Genomic DNA, 20,571 nt, shown 5'->3' with positions numbered 1-20,571 from the left:
AGCACCGCCTGGGAGAGGGCCCAGGCGAGAGCAGGGCAGGGCAGGGGTGACAGGCTTGGGGATAGAGAAGCCTGTCCATGCTGGGATGCCAGCTGACCCCTGCCGTCATTTCCTCTGGAGCCAGAGAACAATGGCTTAAAAAACAAGTGCGGCGGATCCGCGTAGCCGCTGGCTGGCCACACGCACATCTCTGGTGCTGAGCCCAGCTCTTACGGAACCTGACATCCTACCGCCCTGACGGCCCCGCGCCTCCCTGTCCTTCCAGCCACCCGCGGTCAGCAGCCTGGAGAAGCCCAAGGGATGAGTACACCACAGTGCGCTGCGACGCCCTCACTGCAGGAGCCAGGCCGAGCCTGACGTCCGTCCTCTCCGCGTGCGCACCGGCCTCCGAGGGAGTGGCCGGCCAGTGGCTGCCGCATGGAACGCCTGCAGAAGGTGAGCGGGCTGCACCCCGGACCCGGGTGGGGACCGCGGGCCCTCCCGGGCCGGCTCGGGAGTCGCCGGCGCCACCTGGTGGCCACCTGCGCACAGCATGCCGGGTCCCCCTAACTCCTCCCCCCCCCAACATCCTGAGGTCTAGGGCAAGACCCACGCCCACACCCTCGCACCCACGCACATGCCCACTCCGCCACCTTCTCGCTCTCTCCAGCAACCTCTTACCTCCCCGGGGAGCGTCAGCTCCTCCAGAGACTCCAGTGTGCCGGGCTCTCCCTCCAGCATCGTGGTGAGTACTTGTGTTGGCCACCTGCACCTCCGCTGGGAGGAGGGAGGGGCGGGACCCACTTAACCCCTGTTTCCCCTGACACCCCACCCCCCAACCCCCGCATGGAGAGAGGTCCTGTGAACTCTTGCAGGTGGAAAGACCCCAGAGATCCCAGCGAAAGCTTCCTACTGCCCTGGAAAGGGCTGGTCTAGTTGCAAAGAGCCTCAGAGGCAGAGAGCTTTTTTTTTTTTTTTAAAGGGACGGTCTAGAGCGGAATGGTGAGGCAAGGCTCTAGTCCCAGAATTTGGGAAGTGGGAACAGGAGGATAAGAAAGCTCAAGGCCAGCGGCAGCTACCGAGAGGATTTGAGGAGAACCTTCACTAGATGAGATATTATCTCAAAATTAAGGGCTCATTCTAGATCCTTAAAAGTAACATAATGGAGTTGTCAACCATGAAAATTGACATCGAAAATGTTTTCTTGATAATCAAATCCAGCCAGTGAGGCCAGTGGCCGTCCTTAGGTGATACTATGGGAAACTCTGTTCCATTTGGACCATTTCCCTTCAGGCCAAGATGGACAACCAGGTGTTGGGCTACAAAGACCTGGCTGCCATCCCCAAGGACAAGGCCATCCTGGACATTGAGCGACCTGACCTCATGATCTACGAGCCTCACTTTACCTATTCCCTCCTGGAACACGTGGAACTGCCCAGAAGCCGGGAGGTAAGAAGGGGTCATTTGTGCAGGCCTGAGGGGAGCCAGGTAAGTGATGAGTGGGGAATCCCCCTGGCAGACCTTGGAGGCAGAGACAGGCTATGCACAGGAATGAGCCCATATTTTGGGCAAACTGAGCACCAGGCTCAAGACTGGGGTGTGCCCTGGAAACAGGCAGGAGCAGCCATAGCTGAACAGTGGAAACATGGAGAGAGGTCTTGTAGGGGAAGCGTGGAAGATGGTAGGGGAAAACACACACACACACACACACACACACACACACACACACACACACACACACACACAGCAGGAGCTCCAGAAATCCTAGCTGAGGGAGCGGTGTGACATTGTAGCCTCTTTTTACCCTCTGTCACATAGAAATGGTAGTTCCTTGTGTGCACCCCAGAAGGTAGTGCACGGGGCAATACTTGGTTAGGTACTTTGTCACTTGTATTCAAGAAAGGGTCATGGCGGTGGTGGCGCACGCCTTCAATCCCAGCAGTCGGGAGGCAGAGGCGGGCGGGCGGATCTCTAAGAGACGGAAGCCAGCCTGGTCTGGTTAATGAGCTCCAGGCCAGCCCAAAGGCTACATGGTGCGACTCTGTCTCAAAAAACAACAACAAAAGGAAGGAAGGAAGGAAGGAAGGAAGGAAGGAAGGAAGGAAGGAAGGAAGGAAGGAAGGAAGGAAGGGGGTCAGGAGCTGGTGGGGTGGCTCAGCAGGTAAAAGCCCTCGCATGCATGCAAGCCTGATGGTCTAGGTGGGTCCCCAGAACCAATGGGAGAAGGAAAGAACTGACTCCCGAAAGTTGTCCTCTGACCTCCACACACGCACTGTGGCGTGTATATGCCCACACTCACACAGAGTAACAATTAAAACAGTAAAATCTGAATTTTAGGGAGAGAAAGAGGTCACGTTGGAGTGGACAGGCTGTCAGACTGGAAAACTTAAGTACCAAGGAGCCGAGGAGAACCGACTCCGTGGTGGCTGCTTGCTGGTTGGGTTTCACCAGGCCTTGCCTGCCAGGCTCTGAAGTCAGGGTCCTATTTACTTCTTGGCTGACCCTCAGGGCGTGAAGCATGCCGCTCCCAGATCCGAGCTTCCTATGAAAAGACTCGGGACGGGGAGAATCCCAGGCAAAGGAAGGATGAAGGCCAGGTCAGAGATTGGCAGGGACCCTAGAGGGGAGCGAGGTAGCTAGGAAAGTAGGTGGAGCTGGGTGAGCGGGGGTGAGATGGCCCCCTCTGAGGTTCTAGGGTTTGTTCCTCCCTGTGACTCTGATAATCCTCTCCATTCACAGTGCTCCCTGTCACCCAAATCCACGTCCCCCCCACCATCCCCAGAGGTAAGTCGGCTCTAGTCCTGCGCTGCTGGGGCCCCCCAGCTCCCCTCCCCCCTGCCATGCCCAGTCTCAGCTCAGCAAAGTCCAGGGGATGATAGAATCAGCAAATCCCTGGCTGGTTGGTCCCTGGCCAACTCATCTGTGACACAGCCAGACCCAGGGCCTCATTTAACCCTTTCTCTCCGGGTAGGCACCCTGAGCTGGTGGATGGAGCCCGTGAATGTTCTTCCTCTACCATGACATTGCCCTGGGGTTGGGGTGTGGGCTGCTGGTGGGGGAGGGCATAAAAGGTGGTCTGAGGTAATACGCCACATACCTGGGAGCGGGAAGGGGTATGGCGGGAGGACCTGGACGCTGCATGCTTCTCCACAGGTATGGGCGGAGAGCCGGACCCTGGGACTCATTTCTCAGGCTTCCACACCAAGGACCACAGGGACCCCTAGGACCAGCCTGCCCCATTTCCACCACCCCGGTAGGTTTTATCGTCAGCCCAGCTATGTTCTTTCTCTGGCCGTTCATTTTTCCTTCAGCATCCCCGAACCCCTTCCTCTCAGCCTCTGCTCTTTGGGTTTAGACCTAGCTGGACTCTATGGTACCAGGATGCTAGGCAGAACTAACAGCAACAGCTGATTCGTTATGTCTTCCCTCTCATGCACCCAGAAAAGTACAGGACGTTCTACTTCATGGGGCATGATGCCGGCCGGCTGTCTGGCTCATCGCCCCATCCTGTTTGTCCCTATTCTGTTCCCGGACCCACCATCCCCTGCCATCACGTCCCCCTTCTCATCTGCTCTTGTTCCTTCTCTCAGAGACCACCCGCCCGGATTCCAATATCTACAAGAAGCCACCCATCTACAGGCAGAGAGGTGAGGGTTCCTCTCCCGCTTCCTGGGTGCTTCTCCTGCTGCCACCTACTGGTGGGGTGGTGCTGGGCCGAGTCTGAGAGCTGGGAAGGGATGGAGGGATAGATAGACTTCATAAGGCCTGCAGGGCTCATATGTGTATCATGGTTACACCTGAGATCTCATGGGTGGGGAGGGAGAGGGGAGGGAGCTGGGCCTGAGGGTGGGCCAAGTTGGCTGGCTGCAGGGTTAGCTGGGGTGGGGTGTGGACTGACCCTGGATCCATCATCTGCAGAATCCACGGGAGGCAGCCCTCAGAGCAAGCACCTCATCGAGGACCTCATCATTGAGTCGTCCAAGTTCCCTGCGGCACAGCCCCCTGACCCCAACCAGCCAGCCAAGATAGAGACTGACTACTGGCCATGTCCCCCGTCACTGGCCGTTGTGGGTAGGAAGAGCTGGGGAAAGGAGAGAAGAAAGATTGGGAGCCCTGTTCACTGCTCCTTCTTGGTCCCCTGAACCCAGTTCCAGCCCCCCTGTTACTTCTCAGCCTTTGCGTTCTCCTCAGTCCGTGATCCATTGCTTATCTCTCCCCTGCATCTCTTTGTGTTGCTATGCAGGGCCTGCTTGCTAATCATTTCTTCCCTTCTTGCTCATTATTAATTTTTATGGTTTTATTTTATTTGAACTGTGTGTGTGTGGTGGGGAGGGAATGGGGGGGGCGGTACGGATAATGTGACAGTGCAGTACCCAGGAGGCCTGAGGCAAAGGATCGCTCCCAGCTGAAGTTATAGGAAGTTGTAAAGCACCCATGTAGGGGCTACCAATGGAACTCGGGTCCTCTAGGAGAGCACTGAGCAGCCTTAACCACTGAGCCATCTCTCCAGGTCCTGTTCAGTTCTTCAGTCACTTAACAGACATTTCTCAAGATTCTGCTACAGCCCAGGCCCTGTGGTAGGAGATTTCAAAAAGAGAAAAACAGATGAGAGGAGGTCTTGGTCCCCAGATAATTTGCATGTGTTTCTTAATCTAATTTGTTCATTTTTATTGATTTCATGAGTATCATTATTTTTGTCCTGGGTCTTCTGCACACTAAGCACATATAGTTCCGTGCACTCTCAGCTCTGTACATATTTTTTTTAATTAAAAAAAAATACTTATTTCCAATTTATGTGTAAGAGTGGTTTCCTCCGGTATGTACATAGGTACACAGGTAGATATGTAAAAGTAACTATGTACATAGGCACCTGGTGCTGACGGAGGCCAAAAGAGGGTGTCAGCTCTCCTGGAACTGGAGTTAGAGACAGTTGTGAGCTGCCGTGTGGGTGCTGGGAACTGAACCCAGGTCCTCTGCAAGAGCAGCCAGTGTTCTTAAATGATGAGCCATCTCTCCAGCCCCTGTATCCTGTACTTTTTGTTTGCATGTTTTTAAAAGACTTTGTAGTGCCAGGCATGGTGACACATAACTGTACCCCAGCTACCTGGGAGCCTGAGGCAGAAAGGTTACTCGAGCCCAGGAGTTCAAGGCCAGGATGGGCAACATTGCAAGACCCCATCTCATTTTTGTTTTGTTTTGTTTTGTTTTGTTTTGTTTGTTTTTTCGAGACAGGGTTTCTCTGTGTAGTTTTGGTGCCTGTCCTGGATCTCTCTCTGTAGCCCAGGCTGGCCTCGAACTCACAGAGGTCCACCTGGCTCTGCCTCCCAAGTGCTGGGATTAAAGGCGTGCGCTACCACCTGGATTTTAATGTTTTTTTTTTTTTTTTTGAGACAGGGTTTCTTTGTGTAGCCCAGGCTCTGAGGACCAACACCTTCTCTCATTTACTGTTCTATTTTCCAAATCTTCTACCACAGGGCCTGAACTGTAGCAGAAGCTTGAGAAATGTCTGTTAAGTGACTAAACGATAAACAGGAGGAGCTGGAGAGATGGCTCAGTGGTTAAGGCCTTGCATAGTTCTCCTTCTCCTCCTCCTTCTTTATAACGCGGCTCTTTTTTTTTTTTTAAGATTTATTTATTTATTTATTATGTATACAGTGTTCTGCCTGCATGTCTGCAGGCCAGAAGAGGGCACCAGATCTCACTACAGATGGTTGTGAGCCACCATGTGGTTGCTGGGAATTGAACTCAGGACCTCTGGAAGAGCAGTTAGTGCTCTTAACCTCTGAGCCATCTCTCCAGCCCCCGCGGCTCTTATTTTTTAATTAAATAAAAATAAAAAAGAATTTATCCAGGTGGTAGTGACACCCCCCTTTAATCCCAGCACTTGGGAAGCAGAGCCAGGTGGATCTTGGAGTTCAAGGCCAGCCTGGTCTACAGATCAAGTTCCAGGACAGCCAGGGCTCTGCAGAGAAACCCCATCTCTAAAAACAAAAATAAATAAATAAAAAAGAATCTGTAGTGTTCTTTTTGGGTCCCTGTTCCACAAGCTGGAGGAGTGAGTGACCGAGTGCCCACACTGATTCTTGGACCTGTGTCTCCTAGAGACAGAATGGAGGAAACGGAAGGCGTCTCGGAAGGGGGCAGAGGAAGAGGAGGAGGAGGAAGACGATGACTCTGAAGAGGAGATTAAGGCCATCAGGGAGCGGCAGAAAGAGGAACTCAGTAAGGTAGCATCTTACCCCCAACCCCCAACCCACCGTGTCATGTAGGTGACAATGTTCTGGCCCCAAAGCCAGTCTAAAAGGCTTGTGCCGCAGAAGCATCCTCGTTGGAACAGGTGGGAGGTGCCTCTCCTCTCCCAGGATTCCAGGCACACCTGGGCTTTAGGCGGTTTTTGGAGGGGTGATGCTGGACCGTCAGATCCAAAGCACAAGAACGGGAGGGTCCACCAGCACCAGGTTCCAGGAGGCTGAGCTAGGGGAGGAGAGAGAATTAGGAATCGTGGAAAGGCCGTTGGTTGTGCTCTTGGCGACCTGGGACAGAGAAGCCGCTGTGGAAGGGTACCACTGAGCATCTCCAACTAACCTAACGTGGTTGAATGTTCAGGAAGACTAAGTTAAAAACACACCATTTCGGGTCCTCTTGGATTGCACCCCAACTTTGCACTTTTCAGAGATGTCTCAGGCTTGACGCCATTCTCCTTCCTCCCCAAAACAGGTCACTTCCAACTTGGGAAAGATGATCTTGAAAGAGGAGATGGAAAAGTCTTTGCCCATTCGGAGGAAAACACGCTCTCTGCCTGACCGGACACCCTTCCATACCTGTGAGTGCTATGGAGTGGCCAGAGGTGGCAGTGGGGTTGGAGGGGTGTGTGTGTGTGACCCTTGAAACCGCTGTACTTAAAAGATTCAGTCCTGGTGTGGGGCCCACGTGTGTGCTCGCCTAGGGCAAGAATATGAGCCGGTAGCCGGAACAGAGAGAGAACAGCAGGGCAAGCAGGAGTTTGTTGTGTGAGACCACCTACTGTGGGTCGGGACATGCTGAACACTGGGATTGTCATGGGGGAAAACATACAGCTATTTCCTCCAGTGAGGGGGAAAGTGACATGAAAAGCTTCCTTGCCTTTGGAGCGGTGTGGCAAGTGAGGGAGACAGAGTATTAGTGGGTACTTGGAGAGGCCAGTGAGAAGGTCTGGTCGGCTCCCCTGAGTCTAAGAGAGAGACAAATAAACAGCACAGAAAGTCCTTCCAAATGTCAAGAAGAGCATGGGAGCGAAGGCGGGGAGTTGAACCAGTGTGGCAGCTCAGAGAGCCTGGGCGCCGAGGACCCTGAAGTGAGGCAGAGAAATGGGTGAAGAGGGCTTTGAGTGCTGGGCCCCTGGGCACCGCTGTCTAGCCTGGACTTCTTGAGAGCCTGGAAGCTGGAAAGGGGAGGGACAGAGCTAACTGCCCCACAAGAGAGCTATGAGATCTCTTAAAACTTGACCTTGAGCCAGGCAGTGGTGGCGCACGCCTTTAATTGCAGCACTCGGGAGGCAGAGGCAGGCAGATCTCTGTGAGTTCGAGGCTAGCCTGGTCTACCAAGTGAGTTCCAGGAAAGGCGCAAAGCTACACAAAGAAACCATGTCTGAAAAACAAAAACAAAACAATAACAACAACAACAACAAAAAACTTGACCTTGGGAGCCATGCCCCATCACTTTCTTGCGTTCTATTGGTCAAATCAAGACACCAAAGCTGGCATTGTGGCGCAGGTCTAATCCCTGAATCCCTGAATTAGGAATCTAGCCTGGGCTGGGGAAAAAAAAAAGACCCCCATTGTAGTCACTGTTCTACTGCTGTGAAGAGACACCATGACCAAGGCGACTCTTACAAAAGAAAGCATTTGTTTGGAGGCTTGCTTACTATGTCAGAGGCTTAGTCTATTATCATCATGGCGGGGAGCATGGCGGCATGCATGGCTGAGAGCTACATCCTGATTCATAGGCAGAGGAAGAGAGAGCCTAGGCCTGGCATGGGCTTTTGAAACCTCAAAGCCCACCCCCAGTGACACACTTCCTCCAAGAAGGACACACCTCCAGTCCTTCTAATCCTTTCCAACAGTGTCACTCCCTGGTGACTGAACAATCAAATATGTGAGCCTCTGGAGGTGGGGTGGAAGGCATTCTTATTCAAACTACCACAGACCCTATCTCCTAAAAAAAAGTCGGTTTTCTAGAAACTAGACTCAATATGGAAATAGGTTCTGCCTCTGATTCAAGGAACTACAAGGCCTCATTTCAAAAAACAAGCAAGATGGATGGAGCAGAGTTACAGGGCATTTTTTGGAAACAATCTGCCATACTTGCTCGTAGCTGAACATATTCGTCAATTTTCTGTCACCACATGGGTGTACCTGGCCAGGCCTTGTGGAGCAGGCCTGTAATCCGCCCTGCTCAGGAAGCTGAGGCAAGAGAATTGGGCAGTTAAGTCATCTGGGCATTGTGGTGCATGCCTTTAATCCCAGCACTTTGGTAGGCTGAGTGTGTGTGTGTGGGGTCTCTGTGAGTTCAAAGCCAACCTGGGCTACATAGAGAGTTCAGGACAGTCAGGGCTATATAGACCCTGTCTCAAAACAAAACAAAAAGAAAGAAAGTTAGTTTAAGGCCTACTTTATTAGTTAGGGTTTCTATTGCTGTGAAAAGACATCATTACCATCATAACTCTTACAAGGAAAACATTTAATTGTGGCTTGCAGTTTCAGAGGTTTAGTCCATTATCATCATGGCAGGACATGGCAGCGTGCAGGCAGATATGGTGCTGGAGAAGGAGCTAAGAGTTCTGCATCTTGATCTGCAGGCAACAGAAGCAACTGTCACTGGGTGTAGTTTGAACATAGGAGACCTCAAAGGGCGGGGCACAGTGACACACTTCCTCCAACAAGGCCACACCTACTCCAATAAGGCCTCACCTCCTAATAGTGCCACTCCCTATGGGGGCCATTTTCTTTCAACTCAACACACCTACCAAGGCTCCAGATTGAGTCCAAGGTCAGCCTTAGTAGACAACTTAGTAGACCCTGTTTCAAAATAAAAACCTAGTAGAGTGGTTTGGTAACTCACACCTTTAATCTCAGTGCTCAGAAGCAAAGACAGGTGGATCTCTGTGAGTTGAAGCCACCGTGATCTAGGTTTTGAGTTCCAAGCCAGCCAGAGTGACACAGTGAGACCCTGTTAAAAATGTATTTACTGCTGGGAGGTGGTGGCGCACACCTTTAATCCCAGCACTCGGGAGGCAGAGGCAGGGGGATCTCTGTGAGTTCGAGGCCAGCCTGGTCTACAGAGCGAGTTGCAGGACAGCCAAGGCTACACAGAGAAACCCTGTCTCGGGGAAGAAAAAAAAAAAAAACGAAAAAAGAAAAAATGTGGTCAGAAAAGGGGTATCAGATTCCCCTAGGACTGAATGGTTATGAGCGGCCATGTGGGTGCTGGAAACTGAACTTAGGTAGTCTAGAAGAACAGCCACTGCTCTTAATCACAGAACCATCTCTCTAGCCCTAAGTTACTACCTTTTCAAAAAGGTTTTATGGAGCTGGAGAAACGGTTCAGCAGTTAAGAGCACTGGTTGCTCTTCCAGGGGGCCCACATGGCAGCTTACAACTGTGTGTAATTCCAGTCCCAGAGGATCTGACACCCTCACACAGACATACATGCAGGTAGAACACCAATACACATGAAATAAAAATAAATTTAAAAATTAAAAATAAAGCCGGGCGGTGGTGGCGCACGCCTTTAATCCCAGCACTCGGGAGGCAGAGCCAGGCGGATCTCTGTGTGTTCGAGGCCAGCCTGGTGTAGCTTGAGTTTTTCTGCCTTGCCCACAGTCAGGACAAATCTCTGTCACCCGCCAGTCCCACTGCCGCTCAGATCCAACCAAGTAAACACAGAGACTTATATTGCTTACAAACTGTATGGCCGTGGCAGGCTTCTTGCTAACTGTTCTTATATCTTAAATTAACCCATTTTTATAAATCTATACCTTGCCACGTGGCTGGTGGCTTACCGGCATCTTCACATGCTGCTTCTCCTGGCGGTGGCTGCAGTGTCTCTCCCCTCAGCCTTCCGCTTCCCAGAATTCTCCTCTCTCCTTGTCCCACCTACTTCCTGCCTGGTCACTGGCCATCAGTGTTTTATTTATATAGAACAATATCCACAGCACTTCCCCTTTTTTCTTTTTTTTAAAAAAGGAAGGTTTTAACTTGAACATGGTAAAATTATATATAACAAAACAATTATCGAGCAAGAATTACAGTTACAATATTAAAGAAGATGTCCTATCTATCTTATATTTGTGAGTTTAAGGTTTTATATCTAACTTATCTTTTGTCATAACTGAGGAAATTGCAACTACCTAGTTTTCAACCACATCAAAGACCTGAGAAGGAACATAATGGTACCTGAGAAATGGTAGATGGATGCAAGCAACTTTCGGGAATCTTGCAAAAGTAGACCAAGACAGCTGGCAGCCTGGACAGTCACCTAATGTTTCTCAGCATTGTTGGTGCATTCAAATTGGCTACAGGCCTAGAGTATCTGACAGACCATTTTTAGAAGCAGGAATTCTGAGAGACCATCTTACCCTGTCTTGGCAGAGCACAGTGGTCGCTTTCCTTGTGTCCCGCTTGTCCAGAAAGGACAGCATTATATTTGTACTGTCAGCCATCAAGGCAAGGGCAATTCTTTGTCCAGTAGGCCATTTTGTGCCAAAAAGACAAACTTCCAAATGGAAATGTCTTAGAAGCCCAACATTCTCTCAGGATCAAATTGGTGCAGCCAGGAGCAATTGTGTCTCATGTCAACAGAATTCTAAGTTATTTAAATGCCATATTCTCTAGGTCTATGAAGTGTTTGAAGATTACCTATCTATGTGAAATATATCTATGTATACCTAGAAGACTTAACTAACATGGCTACAAATATGATTATCATAGATGACTAATTATTAATCTATTTTTAATTATCCATTACAATTTTAAATGAGTTACATAAACATAATACCTCAAACAAGAATAGAAATATATATATATACAGTATAACAAAATTAACTTCAAGTTTGTATCAACTAAAATTTATACCAATGTAAAACATTTTAAACATAAACTAAAATCTATACCAATGTAAAACATTTTAAACAAATTGTTCTTTAAAAGTAGGTTCATTAATCTACCCTTTTATCTTATCATCTCTATATCCTCCTATATATCTATATTATATCCCCTTTTCTTTTTTAGAAAGAGATCACATTTATAATCAACCTGTTTTAAATAAAAATATTGTTTGTTTTTTTTTTTTTTTTCTGTCCCACATCAGAGGGCTCTTCTGATTTGGGACACAAGAATCTCTTAACCCTTTTTTTTTTTTTAAAGCAATATGTCTGGGTTTAGAGGGGGAGTGAGCCAATTCCACCTCTAAAGCCAGCTTGGTATATTTGGGAATTTGGGCGTAGCATCTCTTACTACTTCCTGCTGGAGGGGGGCGCTGTATCTTATGGGGACGCAAAGAAAATTTTAGGCCTATGGGGTAGTCCGTGAGGCTGTATTGTGTGAATCAGTTGCCTTGAAACGGCTCTGGATGTTGGATCATCTGGGCCATGGTGTCATCGGAGACCTTTCAGGGGGTCTTGGCTGGTGAAACCTGATGTATCTTAATCTGGAACAAATCCACAGCTTCTGGCTTTCTGTGGAAACAAAAGCAGAACCTCTTTTCCAAAGTAACATATCCTTATATCCAAATTTTGAAGTCAAGGTACCTTTAAAATATACATTTTGGCATAACTCAACAGCTTTTGTAATCAAATGTTTTTCTTTAGTTACGAATATCAAAGAGAACATAATCCAGATTCTCTGTGTGGTAGCCATCTTTACGTGGCTTACTTTTTATATTAACTTGAGCCTATTGCTTTAAACTGTACCATTGTAAGCCTGAAACAGCGCTGTGGCTGCTGGCTCCGCCCACTTCAGCTTCCCAACATGGCAGTGGTACGTTTTCCGCCAGCTCTGGGAGTCATCAAGTCTCAGAAATAGTGGGTCTAAGCTTTTATCAAAGCAGCGTGTAGCCCAGAAACCTTTTTTTTTTTTTTAAATACTAGTAAAGACTAAATCTACTACACAGCGTAATGTGCCGCTGGCAGACGCCTCATTCCCACCATACTGCTGGTCAAACGCACACGCCAGGAACCCGCCAGTGTTCAAACCTGCATTTTGTGGCGTCTAGCCGTCGTATGAGACAAGAAGCAGGAACAACCTGGTTTTGGCTCTGTTTAGAATTGGTTATTAAATATTCTCAGGTTTAAGGTGGAAACTCGAGCCGTTGGGCGCCATTTGTAGCTGGAGTTTTCCTGCCTTGCCCACAGTCAGGACAAATCTCTGTCACCCGCCAGTCCCACAGCCGCTCAGACCCAACCAAATAAACACAGAGACTTACATTGCTTACAAACTGTATGGCCGTGGCAGGCTTCTTGCTAACTGTTCTTATATCTTAAATTAACCCATTTTTATAAATCTATACCTTGCCACGTGGCTGGTGGCTTACCGGCATCTTCACATGCTGCTTTCCTGGCGGTGGCTGCAGTGTCTCTCCCCTCAGCCTTCTGCTTCCCAGAATTCTCCTCTCTCCTTGTCCCACCTACTTCCTGCCTGGTCACTGGCCATCAGTGTTTTATTTATATAGAACAATATCCACAGCAGCCTGGGCTACCAAGTGAGCTCCGGGAAAGGCGCAAAGCTACGCAGAGAAACCCTGTCTCGAAAAACCAAAAAAAAAAAAAAAAAAATTAAAAATAAATAAAAGTTTTATTTTATTTGTAAGTACGTAAGTGTGTATGTGTGTGTATGTGTGTGCACATTAGTGTAGGGCCTGTGGAAGCCAGAGACATTGGTCCTCTGGAGCTGGAGTTACAGGCTGCTGTGAGCCACTGTATAGGGATGCTGAGAACCAGACTGAAGTAATCTACAAGAGCAGAGCAGTATGTGCTTTTTTTTTTTCTTTTTTTTCTTTTTTCTTTTTTTTTTTCTTTTTCAAGACAGGATAGCTCTGTGAATCCCTGGCTATCCTGGAACTTACTCTGTAGACCAGGCTGGCCTCAGAGAGGTCCTCCTGCCTCTGCCTCTGGAGTGATGGGATTAACACCACCACCACCCAGTGCAGTGTTCTTAACCACTGGGCCGCCTCTCCATCCTTCCTTTAAAAAGTTGGTTTAGTTGTTTCTACTGTGCATGTATGCAGGATGTGTATGTGTTGGGGGCAGACATCAGAGAACAACTCTGTGGAGTCAGTTCTCTCTACGTCTCTGTGGGTTCAAGGGATCAGATTTACGTTGTCAGAGTTGCAAGGCCGTCTCACCAGCCCTGTTCCTGCCTTCCTAACACCTCGTGTTTTGAAGCCCCGGCGATGTGCTCAAACCATATCCTAAGGATAATACATCTTTGGAGGTTCAGAGAAGAAGGAATAGATCTGAGAAATGTGCAGATCAAAGCCACTGAAGTGAATCCCATGACCCATTAGAAGGGGGCGGATAAGGGAGAGAGAAAGCCCTAAGGGCTTTATCCTGGGTGCTAGTGAATGACAGTTTGCAATTAGATAACTAAGAGGCGAGTTTGGGAGGAGAGGGAAGAGACTGGTTTCCGAAATGTAGAGCATATGAGTGAGAACTGAGTTTGACAAGCCAGAAGCTGGAGGGTCTGCAGCTAATATGTGCAGGAAATATTGGGGAAACAGGAAGAAGGAGGGAGAGACACTGCAGCCACCGCCATGACCAGCAGCATGTAAAGATGCCGGTAAGTCACCAGCCACGTGGCAAGGTATAAATTTATAAAAATGGGTTAATTTAAGATATAAGAACAGTTAGCAAGAAGCCTGCCACAGCCATACAGTTTATAAGTAATATATGTGTCTGAGTGATTATTTTATACGTTGATTGTGGGACTGCGGGGCTTGGTGAAACCTGGAGAGAAGCCCTCCAGCAACAGGAAATGGGAAGAGAAAGTGAGATTATTCATGGAGAGCCAGGCGGTGGTGGCGCACGCCTTTAATCCCAGCACTTGAGAGGCAGAGCCAGGAGGATCTCTGTGAGTTCAAGGCCAGCCTGGGCTACCAAGTGAGTCCCAGGAAAGGCACAAAGCTACACAGAGAAACCCTGTCTCGAAAAACCAAAAAAAAAAAAAAAAAAAAAATATTATTCATGGAGAAAGGAAAGGAAAGTCGGGTGCCCAGGCCTGTAGAACATGAATGCCCTAGATATCATGCTCAGTAGTGATCAATGTGTTCTAAGGGCTACACAGCGAGACCCTGCTTAAAAAAAGAAAGATCTAGTGTGAGGGATGGTGGAGAGGAGCATGGGGAGGAAATGGAACCCTGTGTTTTAGGAGACAGTCCTGAAAGACCTCCTCTGTTGAAGAAAGCACTGGGGCTACTGAGCCAGAGGATGGCAAGACTCACTGGCTTGTTGGGAAATACTGCAAGATCTTACTTTCGTGGTGATGTTGATCCATGGCGGTGGGTGCAGCAGAGGAGATGTGGGCTGATCCAGTGCTAGTGTTTGGTAAGGAAGGGCTGAGGGACTGGAGTGCCAGGCAATGGGCTGCAGGGCATGGTTCTTTGGAAGGGTAAAGAAGATGTGGAACAGAGACACAATGGGACTGGGCATTTATTTATTTGCTCTGGGTGGTTTTTTTTTTTTTTTTTTTTTTTTGTGTGTGTGTGTGTGTGTGTGTGTGTGTGTGTGTGTGTGTGTGTGTGTGTGTGTGTTTTGTTTTTTGAGACAGGGTTTCTCTGTGTAGCTCTGGCTATCCTGGTACATGCTCTGTAGACCAGGCTGGCCTAGAGCTCACAGAGATCCCCCTGCCTCTGCCTTCCAAGTGCTAGAATGAGAGGCATGTGCCACCACCACCTGACTGCTTTGAGGACTTTTGTTGGTGGTGATGGTGGTTGGGGGAGTTGTTTGATTGCTTGGAGGAAGTCTTAGGTAACTGACAGGTCATGACCCCCTTGGCAAACCTCTGTCTCCAAAAATATTTACATTACAATTCCTAACAGTGGCAAAATTAGTTATGAAGTAGCAATGAAAATAATTTTATGGTTGGAGGTCACCACAACATGAGGAACTATAATAAAGGGTTGCAGCATTAGGAAGGTTAAGAACCACTGATAAAAAGTCTGTGGTCAAGGCCTGGAGAATGAGATTGATGGAAGATTGTCTCAAGGGGTAGATTCAGTCCCCATGTTCCAGATTCTTCTTTAAAAAATACTTAATTACGCCGGGCGGTGGTGGTGCACGCCTTTAATCCCAGCACTCGGGAGGCAGAGCCAGGCGGATCTCTGTGAGTTCGAGGCCAGCCTGGGCTACCAAGTGAGCTCCAGGAAAGGCGCAAAGCTACACAGAGAAACCCTGTCTCGAAAAACCAAAAAAAAAAAAAAAAAAAAAAAAAAAAAACTTAATTACATATTTTTAATATATGGATTCTCTGTCCTCACATAAGCATGCATGATAGAAAGGCATCAGATGCCATTATAGATGGTTGTAGGCCACCATGTGGGTGCTGGGAATTGAACTCAGGACCTCTGGAAGATCAGCCAATGCTCTTAACTTCTGAGCCATCTCTTTAGCTCCCCAGATTCTTCTCTTTGCCCCCCAAAAAATGAGCACTATGACTTCCATCTTGGCTTTGTAAAGCTAGTCAAGGGCCTCCTTCACCATCACCTTGAAACAAGTCCCTGGATATATGCATCATGTGGTCATGTAGGTTCTCGACAGATCTATCCAGGCTTAACAGTTCAGAGTCACAAACAGGCATTACCTTGGGATTGTCACTTTCAAACACAGATATTCTTAGTTAAAGTTTCTATTGCTGTGATGAAACACCATGGTCAGAAGCAACTTGGCAGGGAAAGGGTTTATTATTTTGTTTTTTAATTTTATGTGCATTGGTGTTTTGCCATGGGTTTCAGGTCCCCTGGACCTGGAGTTATAGACAGTTGTGAGCTGCCATGTACCTGGGTCCTCTGGGAGAGCAGTCAGTGTTCTTAACCACTGAGCCATCTCTACACCCAGGTTTATTTTATTTTACGGCTTGTAGCTCATCATCCAGGGAAGACAGGGCAGAACTCAGGCAGAGCAGGAACCTGGGGGGAGTAACTGATGCAGAGGCCACAGAAGAATGCTGCTTACTGCTTGCTCTTCATGGCTTGCTTGGTTTCTGTTCTTACACTATCCAGGACCACCTGCCCAGAGGTAGCACCACCCTCAGTGGGCTGGGCTCCCCACATCAATCGTCAATCAAGAAAATGCCTCCACAGGCTTACCCACAGAACAATCTGGTGGGGCATTTTCCCAGTTGATTCTAAACAGTGTCAAGTTGACATAGAAACAGCCGGCAGGCAGAAAGTGATTTGGAGTGAAAAATTTTTGGATCAAAAATTTGGAGTGATTCAAAATTTTATGTGTACTTGATATCGGAATTCTGTCAACCAAAATGGTGACTGATAACCCATGACTTTCTTTTTTGCCTCCCCCCACATCCCTTTACTGGGTTCTGGGAATCCAAACTCAGATCCTCATCTTTTTTTTTTCCCCAAGACATGGTTTCTCTGTGTAGCTTTGAAGACATTTAACAAGATGCCTGTCAAAGGAACTGCAATAGAATGGCAACCACTTTTAATGACTGGAGACAAGGGAGCTTTGAGGCTGGTCACACTAAGAACGGCAGTTTCTATCCAGGCATGGTGGTGCACGCCTTTAATCCCAGCACTCGGGAGGCAGAGACAGGAGGATCTCTACGAGTTCGAGGCCAACCTGGTCTACAGATCAAGTTCCAGGGCAGGCTCCAAAGCTACACAGAGAAACCCTGTCTCAAAAAACAAGGTCTTCCTGGACCACAGAGCAAGTTCCAGGATAGCCAGGGCTACACAGAGAAACTCTGTCTCAGAAAAACAACAAACAAACAAAAACCCAAAAAGAACGGGTTTCTAGATATGGTGACATATGCCTATAATCCCAGCACTTGGGAGGCTAGACAGGTAGTTTTTTTTTTTTTTTTTTTGAGACAGGATTTCTCTGTGTAGCCCTGGCTGTCCTTGAGCTCACTCTGTAGACCAGGCTGGCCTCGAACTCACAGAGATCCACCTGCCTCTGCCTCCCAAGTGCTGGATTAAAGGTGTGCGTCACCACTCCCAGGCATGTGTGTAGTTTAAACAGGTATGGGCATGTGTGGAGGCCAGAAGAGGTCACTGGGCATCCTGCACTGTTTCTCTCTGCCTTACTTGAACTAGAAGCTAGACTGGCATTGATCCCCCTGTCTCCACTGCATCCAGTGCTGGGCTTCCAGGGGCACACTGTCGTGCTCTGATTTTTATGTGGGTGCTAGTTTCCAAACTCAGGCCCTCATGCCTGCAGAACAAGCCTTCCCGCTGCTGAGCCAGCTCCATAGCGTCAAAAGGGAACTATCTTGACTGCATTCACTGTGCCGAGGCAATAACTGTGTCTGAACGGTAATGTCAAATGTCCAGAACCTGACTGCTGTTAATACCACTGTTATAACTGGGTGATTTCATTTGGAGCTTGCATTTATTTGCAGATCTGGTGTTTACTGCATGGCAGCTCTTAGGACTCCTTTCGTGACGCCTCAGCTTTGCCTGGGATTCATACTAGGCTTTTGGGCTCATTTCTAGTTAGAGAGGAGGGAAGACGTAGACTCGGTAAAAGCCACAGCACACTCGCTGGAAGTCCATAGACGCCTACTGGCTTCTGGCCAGGGAAGGCCAGGGAGGCAACCCTCTCAGGAAGGACTGTCACCATCAAGGGACTGAACTGGGCCCTCTTGCTCTCTCTTTCAGCCTTGCATTCCGGGACGTCTAAGTCCTCCTCTCTTCCTTCCTATGGCAGGACCGCCCTGAGCCGGGTAAGGCCCTTGGACCAAGCGGGGTCTGCATGGGAGGGGTGTGTGCACAGTGCTTCTGAGTGGACAAGCACCGGAGGCCCTGGGTGGTGTGGAGGCCTCAGGGTAAAGGAGACTGTTGAGGGTTGGCCTCCGCGCTCTCTGATGTCTTTGTGTCATTTCCTAGCTACAGTCCACAGAATTCAGCCCATCGGGGAGTGAGGCTGGGAGCCCAGGTGAGCAGTGGGGCCGTATATTGCTGGGAAGGGGGTCTCCACAGACGTCCTAGGCAGCCTGTGTCCAGTGTGGGTCGCGGTTTATTTGTTTAAGATCAGGTATGGGTGCAGCTTCTGGAGCTGACTCTAAACTATGGCTCTTGTCTCCTTAGGCGTGCAGGTGAGTGCCCCCTGGAGGGGAGCAGGAAAAACCCCCGGAAGCCAGGGCCAGGCGTGGGCACTGGTGGGGGAGGGGGGTACGGGCCAAGAAGTTGCCTGGTGAAGACTGAAGACGCCTAGGGGTAAGGCTGGGAAGGTCCCCCTGACCCACTCTGGCTCACTGCGGCTTTGGTCTCCCCAGAACGGAGAGGGCCAGAGGGGGAGGATGGATCGGGGGACCTCCCTGCCCTGTGTGCTGGAGCAGAAGGTGAGGGCAGGGGACCTGACCGCCACAGTGGGGTGGGCTTCAGGGGTGGTTGGTGAAGCCCCGCCAAGCTGAATGCGCTCAGGGTGCTCCTGGAGATGACAAGGGGGAGGCAGCAGGGTGGCTGAGGGACATGAATGGCAAGATGGCATGAATCCCGGTGGCCTCTGCAGGTTCAAAAGGGGACCTGGGGAGTCAGGAGGGTTGTGAGGACTGGAGACTACAAACCTAAGGAGGCCCTCTCTGCCCCTCCAGATCTATCCCTATGAAATGCTCGTGGTGACCAACAAGGGCCGAACTAAGCTGCCTCCTGGTGTGGATCGCATGAGGCTCGAGGTAAGCAAGAAAGATGCACAGGACGGGGACGGTAGAGGGGCCGCCCAGTGGGGTGGCCTTTGATTTTGATGCTGTAGAGGTCACTCAGATGCCCGTGTGTCCCCACAGAGGCATTTGTCCGCAGAGGACTTCTCGAGGGTCTTTGCCATGTCTCCCGAGGAGTTTGGCAAGCTGGCCCTGTGGAAGAGGAATGAACTCAAGAAGAAGGCGTCCCTCTTCTGACATCCCTGCCCGCCCGCTCGCCGCCATGTGTGACAGCGCCTTCCCTCTGCTGCTTCAAGGCCCTGAAGCTGGGGCTGTGAGACCCCCCCACAGCATCCTCTTCCTCTGCAGGCTGGGAGCAGCAGGAGGCAGGGCAGAAGCGCTGGGCTCCATTCCTCAGGGAGAGAGAGAGCCAAGATGTGCACAGTCCCGGAGTCATGAGGCGTGGACTTCCTTACCCACCTGGGCCAGGGGGCTGCATCTTTTCCCTGGGCGCCACTGCCTGGCCAAACCCAGCCTGGACTCCGGCACACAGTCCACGTTTGCACCCTTTTTCCTGTCTGTCTTCCCACACGAAGGTCCCCAGAAGAGGGTGAAGAGAAGTGAAGGGGCACTTAGTGGTGAGGTCTGTCTGCTGCCCTGCACAGGGGGTAGACTTGGCCAGGGAGCGGCGGCTGTGGGACCCTGTGCCTGTCCACCCAAAGCCTCCAGCCCACTGCACTCCTGACGGCACCCTGCGCCTGGGCCTGATGCTTCTCTGACAGGCAGCGGAAGCAGGCTCTGCCTGGGCCTCCAGCTGGGAGGCCTCCCTCCGGCCAGCTTGTCTGTCCTGTACTTTGCAATCCCCTAAGCTTCAAGCCTCTTGCTCAAGCCTCAGGGCCTATGTAAAGCTGTGGCTAAGAGCAGAGACTCTGTTCACATACCGCCTCACCACCAGCCTCCAGGCAAAACCAGCTAGGATGCATCCTTCTAGCACCTGTCCAGGGACCACGGAGCCCAGGCCTCGGCCTTCCTTAGATGGGATTGGGAGGCCAGGCTCCCCGGTCGTCCCCCCTCCCCCGCCCCCCCATTGCCATGCATCCCCTGTTGTGCTCTCTACAGAATGTAATTTATTGGGGCTCCCTCTGCTGCTTTTCTTTCCCTGACTCCCTGCCCCATCCAATTGCACTCCCAGTCCGTCTCCACATATGTACGTGTATATAATTATATATATATATATATTTTGCCCAGGTCTGGGTCTTGTTTTTGCCCAGATCCTGGCACTCCCTGTCCACTGTGTGTGTGATCATGCTGGGAGGGGTAAGTGCTTGGAATTAAAAGGTTGCGTTGGGTCCCTAAATCTATTTGTTTCCATCCCCCCCCCCCCCCCCCCCCCGCCTTTGGAGTCAAATCCATGCCCTTGCATATGCTAGACATACACCACAATGGATGTTCTTTTTTTGTTTTGTTATTATCCCTCCCCCCCACCCCAGACAGGGTTTCTCTGTGTAGCATTGGCTGTTCTGGAACTCTCTCTGTGGACCAGGCTGGCCTCCAACTCACAGAGATCCGCCTGCCTCTGCCTCCTAAGTGCTGGGATTAAAGGCATGTGTCACCACTGCCCGGCTCACAATGAATATTCTTACCTCCTTAAGAAATTTTTAAGTTTGAGACGGACTCTCATTGAGTAGCCCAGGCTGACCCGTCACTCCATAGCCCAGGAAGGTTTGAGCTTGCTTCCGTATCAAGT

The 20,571-nt window shown here is 49.9% G+C and overlaps 1 protein-coding gene across 10 annotated transcripts in view; it reads left to right on the top strand.

Annotated features, from left to right (window-relative positions):
* Dmtn (dematin actin binding protein) overlaps positions 1–20,181 on the top strand; it is a 38,890-nt gene extending 18,709 nt beyond the window's left edge. For 6 of the 10 annotated variants that reach the window (XM_076545335.1, XM_076545334.1, XM_076545331.1 and 3 more), the window contains 12 exons: positions 266–435; positions 650–724; positions 1,273–1,428; positions 2,719–2,763; positions 3,133–3,232; positions 3,570–3,626; positions 3,898–4,050; positions 6,082–6,206; positions 6,697–6,802; positions 17,845–17,909; positions 18,073–18,121; positions 18,274–18,521. In XM_076545335.1, coding sequence (XP_076401450.1) covers positions 418–435; positions 650–724; positions 1,273–1,428; positions 2,719–2,763; positions 3,133–3,232; positions 3,570–3,626; positions 3,898–4,050; positions 6,082–6,206; positions 6,697–6,802; positions 17,845–17,909; positions 18,073–18,121; positions 18,274–18,383 — 1,059 coding nt within the window. In that variant the 5' untranslated portion in view covers positions 266–417 and the 3' untranslated portion in view covers positions 18,384–18,521. Of the gene's footprint in view, positions 1–265; positions 436–649; positions 725–1,272; positions 1,429–2,718; positions 2,764–3,132; positions 3,233–3,569; positions 3,627–3,897; positions 4,051–6,081; positions 6,207–6,696; positions 6,803–17,844; positions 17,910–18,072; positions 18,129–18,273; positions 18,528–18,779; positions 18,861–18,968 lie in introns of those variants that run through there. The other 4 variants (XM_076545338.1, XM_076545337.1, XM_016007486.3 and 1 more) reach the window with 3 other exon arrangements.
* Positions 20,182–20,571: the final 390 nt, after the last annotated feature.

The sequence above is a fragment of the Peromyscus maniculatus genome, chromosome 9 (assembly GCF_049852395.1).
Source record: "Peromyscus maniculatus bairdii isolate BWxNUB_F1_BW_parent chromosome 9, HU_Pman_BW_mat_3.1, whole genome shotgun sequence".
Taxonomy (NCBI): domain Eukaryota; kingdom Metazoa; phylum Chordata; class Mammalia; order Rodentia; family Cricetidae; genus Peromyscus; species Peromyscus maniculatus.
Note: the sequence above shows the minus strand (reverse complement) of the source record. Positions and strands in the feature narration are given on the sequence as shown.